We start from the raw sequence: 10,610 nt of genomic DNA on the forward strand, positions 1-10,610 counted from the left end.
CAATGTACTGAAGAACTACCATATGAATGGATGCTACTGGATAACTGGGTTACTAGACGGCCGAGGCTTCGTCCCCGTGTGCGGAGTACGGCGGGCAGGGTAGCTAAATCGGAGGAAACTCGGGACCCGCGGAGTGCGCGAGGACGGGCCGGGAAATCCCCGTTTTTGCTGGTGTCACGCTAATTCACGGAACATTCACGGAACTTGCCAGGCAGCCATGATCGGCATTCGCCGGGGACGTAAAATGGATGAGGGCATTTTACTGCAGACTGTCCTGCGACTCGGAGGGTATAGTCAATGGAGGCGATGGATTTTAGTTGGTTATGATGCTCTGGACCCCCTATAGACTTCTTGAGTGGGCCGGCAAATGGATGTATCGAGGTAGTATTGCGACCCGACCGGGTTGATTTTTGATAGCAGGGTGGCTATTTGCTGATGGTTTATGGATGGGCAGATTGGAGGTTTGTAGTTACTAGTCTTGATTATCGTATGTGAATAAAAGATCGTAGATAGTACATAACTGCGTCCGATGATCACCAATCACCCTTCCAAGGATTCAGGATACTCGGGCAGTACCCAGGAGTACACTTTGTTCCATTAGTCAGCGTACTGATAGGTCACTGCCAGCATCTCGTAGGGCCGTGGACCCTGACCCGTTGCCAAGCGCGACTAACGAGGCTTGTCTGAATCTTAAATTGCGCGACCAGTCCGAATGTCGTCATTCTTTGCGACCGACGCTCAGGCACCAGCATTTTTGATCATTTCACGAGCCAGCATTTTCTCTCCCTTTTTTCTTTTTTTTTTCCTTTTGGCCCCAGGTCTTTGTTCCGTATCCGAGGGAGATAACATCACCTATGCAGCGTGTTTGCTTTGCGCAGTATCCTTTCTCAAGACATGGTGGCGTTTACGATCTCACGCGACCAGCATGTTAGGGAATGCTCGTTTCGCCTCTGTGCTCGATCTTCAACGATTGATGGCTTGATATTTCCACTGGTAGTTCAGATACTTTCCTCCTTAGACCCTTCTTTTCGCCCAGAAGGGTATAGCCCATTCAATTGAGTAGACCAACTGGCTGACCAGCCCCACCACAGCCTTGGACCCCGTAGATCCCGTCATAACTAGCCTCCTAGGCATCCGAGTGTGCCAGGATTGGTGAGTTCGTTTACGGCTGACGGAGGGGGGCAAGCTCCGAACGATACGGGGATTCTTTGGTCTTTGGTTAACATTCAATGCAAAGCTTGGTTGGCTCCGTTGAGGAAATCCCTCTGCCTAACGGGGACTGGGTACTGGTTCCATAGGTTGAAGGAACGTTGGCAGTTTGAACGTTAAGACTCAGGCTGGTACAGCCTGGCACGAAGGGGTTGGCACGACAAATCAGTGACCTCACTGGGTTCAGCAGGCTTTCGGGGTTTTGGGTCTCTGGTGACTGTGCAAGATGGTACCCTCGGATGAGTCCTGCTTGGGTTTTGGTCGGTTTCATACGAACACAGCCAGGGATGGGCCTGAAGGGTTGTGTCGCAGTCCTTCATGCGGTGCACCGTAAGACTCCTGAATTGGGGAAAATCCCCCGAGGCTTTCCAATTATTTTCCTTTTCTTAAAAAAGTATTTTTCTTAATTTGTTTCTTGGGGGCGTCGAAACGCCTTGTCGCGTCACTGCTGGGAAGCTTATTCTCGGGTTCTTGCGTCCCAAACAAGTTCCTCTCTTATTAATTCCTCGGATTTCTCTCTTCTCTTTCGTATCTTTTTTCTTGCTTTTTTTTAAAACCCCCCTTAAACTTCTCATGGCTTTGACCTGTCCAACGATCCATCTCTTTTAATTTGTTTGACTTCCACTGGCGGCGATCTCGCTCCGTTTGGACCACTTCCTTCCTCCCTCAGAGTCGCGTGTCGACTCGTTCATTCCTCCCTCCGCTGAACTCTCGACTCTTCTCGTCTCATCATGACCGCTGCAATGCTCTCCCCGACAGAGGCCATTCCGCCCATCATGGTCACCAGGGTCACCAATGCGATGGATGAGAACATGCAACCCACAATTGATATCCCTCCCGCGATGGAGAAGAAGAAGCGTGGCAGACGAGGCCGAAAGAACGCCGTCGACATTGTCGGCACAAAGCAGAAGAAATCGCTACTCCTCGATGAACTGGGTGATGCATTGGTCGACCAGATGTACACCACTACCACTGCTTCGACCAAACTGGATGGCCGCTTGGATATCTCCAGTACATCTGTCGTGGACCACCTTCGCAGCAACTTCACCACTTCCCTCATAGCCTCCTCGTGTGCCAGCTCACACAGCAGCAGCAGTCACACATTGACCGCGGTGGAAAGCACCAGCACACCCGCAACCAGCTTGGATGAGCGCGAATCGCACGAGATCGCCACATCAGCCGCATCAACCGTCGCACCCACCGTGTCGAGCCACCACCGCCCCAGCATGGAATCTCTTCGCTCCAGTGTTCCAAGTCATAGCCAGAGCTTGGGTACAGGTGCAGGTACTGCAGGCGCCGTGTTCTGCTTGGATGATTTTTCCACCATGTCCGCTATCCAGCGACTAACCGCACAATACGGCCGCGTCGCCCACATGGGCATCCTCGACCACAGCTATCGATTCTTCGTCAATCAAAGCCGCACCGGCGCCATCTCCTTCAAAGTACGAAACCACGTCGCCATCGTCGGCGGCGACCCCCTCTGTGAACCACACATGATCCCCTCTCTCCTCGCCGAATTCGCTACCTACCGCCACCGACACCACTGGGGTCTAGCCTTCATGGGCGCCAGCGCCGCTTTCATTCGCCAGTTTGCCCAACCACGGGGCTGGACGACGATCCGCTTCGGAACAGAGCGCGTGCTCAACCCGCAAACCAACGACGTCCTCCTCGAGCGCAGCGGGAAACGGATCGCCGTGCAGAATCGCCAACTCCTCAATCGCGCCAAGGGCGGTGTCAGTCTGGGCGTGTATGCGCCTGCCGTGCATGGGACAGACGCTCAGCTTCAGTCCGAGCTGGTGGGTATTTACGACGCATGGCGCGCGGAGCGAAATACCTCCGCCGGTCCGCAGACCTTTATCACCGTGTACGACCCCTTTGCACTGCCCGCACTGATGACCTTCGTGTACAGCCGCGGGCCAGACGGGAGAATCAACGGGTTCGCCGCGCTGCGTCGCCTCGGCGAGGGCGGATACCACGTTGATCCCTGCATCGCAGCCCCCGGTGCAGCCAAGGGAATCAGCGACCTACTCATCGTGTCAGCAATGGCATTGTTGCACCGCGCGGGCGTATCATATCTGGGCTTCGGCTTCGAACCCGTGCATGCACTCGCGCAAGAGGATATCACCGGCATGGCGGGCCCATTGGCAAGTCTCACGAGGGAATTGTATGGCTATACTTTCCGGAGACTCCCGATTCATGGCAAGAAGGCTTACCATGATAAGTTCCGGACGGATGTGGAGCAGGATTGTGGGCTTTATCTCGTTTTCCCGGGGGAATGCCGGGCCCGCGCCAGTTCTTAGGGATGTTTCATATGGCGAATATTAGTTTGCGGAAGATTCTGTGGGCTGATTTGAGGTCTTTTATGGCGAGGAGAAAGTTCAGGAATAAGGACAAGACTGCCAAGACTGGGTTGGAGGTTGATTCGGCAGTACAACCTCAATCAGAGGCCCAGTCGCAGGCACAGTCACAGTCACCACAAGGACCGTCAAATTCGGCGGATGCCCCGATTGCTGTACGGTGATGTGGACATTGCTTTTTGCTTCTTTTTCCTTGGTCGTGATCCACGGACTTACACTTTTTTTCTCTCTTATTGTCGGGAGGTCTTTTGGCTATACATATACTAGACCATGATGGTGCCAGTACTATGCTTATGGGCTCGTTGGTTGCTGTATCATATGCACAGATGGGAATCTTGTATCATAGCAAGGGCGTTTTGTTTCCATTTTGTTTCTGATTCGGTTCGGGTTTGGTTTTGGTCCGGGTTTGGTCTTGGTCTTGGGTCTAGCGTTGGCATTGGGCTTGGGATATTTGGGATTGTTTTCGTTCGGGTCTGCTTTGCTCTGCTCTGGTTCTTTCTGTTGCCTACTTATCACTGCCTGCCATTATCATTGTCGGGGGCAGTTGTCATTCTCTGTTTGATTATTTCTTTGTGTCGGTGTCGAGTGTCGAGTTGAGTGTCGAGTCGGGTGTGGCTCACTCACTACCTTACCTTAACCCATCCGGGTTCTCCTTTCTTTTCTTTTCTTTTCTTTTCTTTTCTTTTCTTTTCTTTTCTTTTCTTCTCTTCCTTTGTGTGATCAACATCATCCTGCTTTTAATAAGACTTTTTTTTTCCCATTCACGAGTTTCTCGAGTGTGCCATATTGCTATGCCGCATGAGCGGATATCAATCTAGTCGAGTAAAAAAAAAGGGAGATCACGAAGCATAAACACTCCCACATGGATTGATTTGGCTAGGGACCCTATAATAAAGAATCCAACGAATCGGTATCTTAACTTACACTGGGATGGGCGGGATTCGTCTCCAAAGGATCGATGGTTGAGTATTCTTACAAAATTAAAAATAAAGGTAAAGATCCTTCGAGGAGACAGGGGTATGTACGGTATGAGTAATGTTCACGTTCACGTTCACGATAAACGACCAAAGAGAAAGTCCTTGACGACAGGCGAGCTGGAGAATTCAGGATTTAACAAGACACAACTATAAGGAAAACGTTAGCACATGATTTATATCCTTGCTGTTGCCTCCCATCGTTCGAGGATGGCTGGGGGAGAGGACGTACTTGAGGAAATATTCCAGACCGATGCGTCTAGATTCGAGAAATTTGGGGCGGAATTTGACTTTGGCACGGTTAGTCTGGATGAGAAGGGAGATGGGGGGAGATGTGGAGGGAGGGAGGGAGCAGGGGTACATACAGAGTACACTTTTCGGGGGGAGGGCGGGTAATGCGGATTTAGCATGCGGGAAGGCGGATTCTAGTCTTTGGCGTAGATCGTCGAATTCGGAGTACCTGGATCATGGATCAGCATGAATCTAACCCGTCAAGGAACTGATCACTATCGAGACGAGCATACCTCATGCGAACAACAATCGGACCTCCCTATCGGAAACGTTAGCATCCAAATCACAACTACAACCACAACCGCATTCCCCGCCAGCACGAAACTCACATCAAGAGTCTGAATCCTACAATTCCACACAACATAAGACCCCACCCCACTCTTCCCTTGCACAACAACATGATCCTCAATCGCAACACTGCTCGCCCACAACCCACGACTTGTCTCCGAGTCCGGATCCGCCGTATGATCCTCCAACCGGATAATCCTGCTCTGGGCCAGCGAGCTCAGCGATGCCCGCGATACGGATCGCTCATGGCGTTGCCAGAAGGGCGGGATTACGCCGGAGACGGGGCGTGATTTGGTGCTTGATGCTGCGCTTTCTAGGTGTGGGAGGGAAATGTTATCGGCAATTGGATTGGTGTTGGTATTGCTGTCACCAGTGTCGGGGTGGGTGTGGGTGTTGTCGTCGTCGTTCTTGTTTTGGTTGGTATTGGCATTGGCAGTGGCATTGGCGCCGCCATTGCTGGATACGGTCTTATCAATGTCGGACGGCGCGATGGGACTATCGTCTTGCGGGGAGGAGAGTTGCGACTGTGACTGCGACTGTGGCTGTGGCGAAGGTGCCGATGCCGGTGTCAATGCCGGTGCCGGGGTGGCCTCCTCAGTCGCAGGCTCCATCCATTAGATGGTGAGACTGTGGCCTGGGTCCTTCGCGGAGAGCTAGGTTGTAGCCGATGTCAGCGTCAGTGGCGGTGTTGGCGGTGGGACTGTGGTAGTATCAAGTATCGGGTATCAGGTATCAGGTATCAGCGGAGCTCATTGAGCCCCGCGGTATGGCCGCATGTGGTGCGATGTATGTCTCATGCGGATCGGAGAGTTGGGACGTTGGGTCCATGCGGGGAGAGACAATTATAGAAAAGGGGGATGATTGGGGGAGGGGCGGTTGGAACTTGTGTGATGGGGCGAGGTAAAACGGAGCGAGGTGGGCATTTGATGCCCGTTATATTTGGGAGAATGGAACTGGGCACTGACCTTGGAACTTGCCTTCCGAATCCTAGCGGGCTTCGTTTGAGGGTGGGTTTTAGCTCGTGTTGAAAGTCAAAAGGCATCTGGGATGATCGGGGAGCATTTGGGGGTGCGGAGTCTGATTAGCTAAGCTGGTCAACAACGGGTGTTCACGACGTATTTGATGTATGGTATTGTAATGGTTATGTCTATACCAGGTAATATACTTGGCTCGGGTGGCCCTTAATTTGTAGTCTATCATTTATCTCAAACTCGTCATTTGATGCTACTTTATGCTATATTATCCTCGTTCCAAAGGAAAGTGAGATTCGTGAAGGTATTGAATATGAAGTAGAACTCTTGACTTAGCAAGGGCGGGCTCTTTAGCGTGTCTCAGTTTGACTTCAATGAACCAACATATATATGTGTATCAGCAGAATCCGATCGTGCTATCTAACGATTGTGTTCTAACGAACGGAATACCACCCCCTCTTTACAAAGCATATCCACTAGCACTATGTAAGCATTTATCGAGAGTCCTTCCATAGCCAGCTGCATATTCATGGAACCAGTAGCCACAGAAGTAGGTCCGTGCTCTATTACGATCGCGCGCTTTGAGGATATCTGCACCATAAAGTCAGCATTGGTAGAACCAACGCGAGAAACAATGATTAATCGGTCAACCCTACAACCTTTAGAGTAGTGAAAACCTATGTGTTTCCAGGACAAGTTTTCTAACCCGCTTCAGCTCAGGAGTCGAATCTCGTGCCACGACTCGAAAATTCCAAGGTCGGAATTCCTCTAGTACTTGTAGATCTAATAAGACAATTCTCATGAGCAATCTTGGTCCTTCGTAGCAGGATTATCTCGAATAACTCACAAGGAAAAGACCAGGATTGCGAATCTAGGAAGCCGACGTTGCGACTTGCCATTTCCACTCGGGGAATATTAGGACCAATAAGCGCTGCAAAATGAATGGCAATGGGGAATCTCCAGTCAGGTGCAACGTGTTGCATGATTTCTTCAATGGCCTGTAGACGATCGCCCATTCCTGTCGGAGCTGAGGTTGATGGACTGGGAAGTGGCCATATAGCTCTGCGAAGACGAACAACTTCATTCGCCCATGTCGGGGCCCTTTGCCTCTCACCACGATATATATTCGCGAATTGAGGCTGTATACGGCGCAATCGGTTGCGTTCAAAGAGCACATCGGCAGGAATGACCTGACATTTGTTTTCGATCTTGAGTGACCCCTGAGAGAGATATTCTCCAAAATACCAGGTATCACCGTTGCGTAAGGACTGCAAGTTCTGCAGATTGTGGTCAAAACCACCAAAGATGTCAAGCAAATCCAAATCACGCATGAACGTCCCTCTCGGAAATATTGTTGTATCGACGACGTACAACTTGATCTCGTCAAGGCTGGTTCCATCCTTGTAATGGCGATAGTAAATGTACTGGATTGCGAAGAGTAACGAGCTGGTCCATGAAACAAAGTTATCTTGCACGTCGTCTTTTGGCCACCATCGAAGATGTAAGTTGAGCATATGGGCTATCTCTTCTCGCTTGTCGATGTCCAAATTGGAGAAGATATCTTCCAGAGACGAGGGGTCATTGTCTACCGCCGCAGCTGAGCGAACCCATCTCTCGTCCGTGGTTCCGTCTGATTTGGGGGAGGCGAGACGGAAAAGATAACGAGGAATGTTATCCAGGACTGTGTCCTCTATTCCAGTATCTGGCTGAGGGTTGAATACGAGCTGCTCTAACTCTTCCGGTTCATTGTTCAAGCGAGTGCTCTGCAAAGCCTCGGTAAGGCTATCCATTGTGACGCGGAAGATTTTATCACGACAATTAATCAGAGATGAATAAGAGCATCAGAATGAATAGATGAAATAGAAAAGTTGTGGCTTCTGTGTTAAGTAAAAATGATTCCAGAAAGTTGGCTGCGTAGCTGCCTCTCGACAGTGGAAGTGTAGAGGTGAAAGAGATGAGCAAGAGGCATCGTAGAACTAAATGGTAGACACAGATATGCCATTTTATAGACGATTCCCGATCACTTTCAGAATAAAAAAAACGACTGAGTTGTGCAGATTGGAGTAATGAATTGCCTGCCGTTGGTAACCAACGCCCCGTGAGAAAACAGCCGGATTCGCTGGGCAGAGCTGAAATAAGACGAGGCCTGACATTGCTGACTGTGCTCAAGTTTAGCCACGACGTAACAGCCTATGAATCGTGAGACACGAGTCAAGTTGGATGAGGAAATGAGGCTCAATCTCGACATAGCCACGGTGTCACGTGGTCAGTATATGCTACGAGCATAAGTGCTCGTGGCACAGTCAACAATACTTTTAATCGATTGGCTAATAACGTCCTTGATACATTCTCTGAATTGGTCTGAGCCTCACGAGCACAGTGACAAAGCTAGGCAAAGACCAGCAGCTAACGCATAGTCAAGGTGGGCAGACCGCCAGGACATTGGGAGCCGCACATCGGTTGAGCTCACAACATATTACCCTTTGGATGATTTCAAATATACTCTTTGTCCCACCTGCCTTCAACAATTACAAAACGAAAGGAACCCGACCTAAAAAGGTATTTACATTGGACTCTTACGCAGGTATGCTTCTTCACGGTCAATATTGCCTGAAACTGATGACTCTCACGGTCCTGTCCAGCTATGAACTCCCAATCCTCACGGATACTAGATTTTTGTAATGGAATGGAACGACCGACTTAAGATATCCGAATGTACTCTGCTGAGAAAATTTATCGCGATTACCCGCTCTTGGAAGTCTGATCGTCAAGTCCAGCCACCGCCATATGCATGCGTGTACTCCACCCACCAAGATCGTTCTCACAGGTCGATGCAAATGAGATCCAAGGAATTACCCTGGCAAAGACCGTTTGAAATGTGCCAGTTCTAGAAGATCATTTTTCCTGACAAGGCCCTTAAATCATAGTCAGCCCTGTTAGATCAACGGTTGCCAAGTCCTGATCCAAGAGCGCTGGGTTTTGGGTGTTGGTCTCATTGTCGCATGGTCATATTTCTCGAGCGCTCAGAAGAATCCATTAGAATAACAAGTCGTACAGATACTCTATCAACGTTATTGTCAACCATCTAAAGAATTCGCAAACTTGCTCTCAGGGGACACTATTGTCGACCGCAACATTCATGTCATTGGTCGAATCGATTCTCTAGAAGAGGGCATCCGGTCCTTGAATACCAATCAAGATCCAGACATGAGCTTCATCCATGGCAATTTCAGTCAGTCTAGTTGACAAAGACCGACCGCTGGGAAATAGCCAGGCTGGGATTCTCGGTTGGCGGACTGCTGGACAAGTCGGTCGGATTCGAAGCGGAAACGAGAGTCCGTTGCGAATGCTAATAACAACTCCAGGATATGATGTTTTAGGATGATTGATATGATAAGAGGGACCACTGTATTACTATATTCCTGTCATGTACTGTATTGTATTTCCATACGTAGGCGTACGCTCAATATGCCGAGGACTCCCGTGGGCCAGCCCCTGATTGGATGGACTGAGAGACCGTAGAATGCAGCTACGGACATCCACCACTCCCTCATGCAATTATAGCATTGTAACTTGGTTCATTGCATTAATATAAATTCATCTACTGCATACAATCCTCGTCCACAGTGCAATATCCCACACCGTCACACCGACTTTTCTCCTTCTCTCCTGCCCTTCTCACCTCGCCTCTTCTCAAGGGAGGTAGTTTATTATTTACAAGGAGAGTGGTTCCCGAGGAACTTCTCCAACCACCAACTGTCAGCTCCACGCCGAACAACCCGAACTAGTCCCAAGCTAGTTTAGCGTCCTTGATCGGCGCAGCTGCTAGCACTGAGACATCCCTTATCAACCATGTTTTTCTGAACTTGTGGCGGACTACTACAGTAGTACTGGACGCTTGGAGAGGAGGGGGTGCTTGTCTTGCAGTGGAGACTGGTCGGTGTGTCAATGATGGGCATGATGACTGCACATGCATGTGTTCCAACGGCTTCAACATGGACTTTGTCGATGTACAGGACCGAGTAGGTATTAGGGAAATAGGGGGTACTGTACTCCTGCACAGTCAAAGTCAATTCTGATAGCCGAAATCCCCGGATCGGCATGTCCACCGCCTTTGGGTCGGGAAGCTCTGGAGCTGTCTGGAGAGCTCCCGGATGGTTTGACAGAATGTCAACAGAGAAGGGGATCGATGGAGGGGATGTCTTGGTGTACGCAAGTGACGTACTGTACTTCATAGATGGAGTACAGTGACCAATCTATGTCGAGACCAGTACCAGACTCCTCCTCACTGCCGTTTGCCTGTCTCTCTCTCGGCTCCATGCACCTGCGGTCTTACACTCCACCCGCAACTGCGCTAGCGATCAGTCCGGGCCGCTAGTCCCAGTCCAGTACTTTGTGGTTGACTCGCTAGACCCTGATAGGACCCTGACGATGGAGCAGAGAAGAACTTTTGGAAAGGTGACGAAGCTACTGCTGTACTTAAGTACAGTAGCTACGGAGTACAATACTTGCGAGTAAAT

General features: G+C 50.1%; 3 protein-coding genes across 3 annotated transcripts; 1 reads left to right on the forward strand and 2 right to left on the reverse strand.

Annotated features, from left to right (window-relative positions):
• Nucleotides 1–1,940: 1,940 nt before the first annotated feature.
• On the forward strand, nt 1,941–3,509 carry ergS (the record flags this gene model as incomplete). The annotated part of the gene is made up of 1 exon (XM_056907342.1): nt 1,941–3,509. One exon carries the CDS (start codon nt 1,941–1,943, stop codon nt 3,507–3,509), a length of 1,569 nt encoding a protein of 522 aa, XP_056768069.1.
• Nucleotides 3,510–4,617: 1,108 nt separating this feature from the next.
• On the reverse strand, nt 4,618–5,730 carry N7458_003961 (PX domain-containing protein YPT35; the record flags this gene model as incomplete). Its single annotated transcript, XM_056907343.1, has 5 exons — nt 4,618–4,690; nt 4,773–4,830; nt 4,906–5,000; nt 5,065–5,090; nt 5,161–5,730. 5 exons carry the CDS (start codon nt 5,728–5,730, stop codon nt 4,618–4,620), a joined length of 822 nt encoding a protein of 273 aa, XP_056768070.1.
• A 998-nt stretch (nt 5,731–6,728) lies between these two features.
• Nucleotides 6,729–7,880, reverse strand: N7458_003962 (uncharacterized protein; the record flags this gene model as incomplete). Its single annotated transcript, XM_056907344.1, has 2 exons — nt 6,729–6,742; nt 6,938–7,880. 2 exons carry the CDS (start codon nt 7,878–7,880, stop codon nt 6,729–6,731), a joined length of 957 nt encoding a protein of 318 aa, XP_056768071.1.
• Nucleotides 7,881–10,610: the final 2,730 nt, after the last annotated feature.

Source organism: Penicillium daleae, assembly GCF_028827525.1.
Source record: "Penicillium daleae strain IBT 16125 chromosome Unknown utg000004l_segment0_segment0, whole genome shotgun sequence".
Classification (NCBI taxonomy): Eukaryota; Fungi; Ascomycota; class Eurotiomycetes; order Eurotiales; family Aspergillaceae; genus Penicillium; species Penicillium daleae.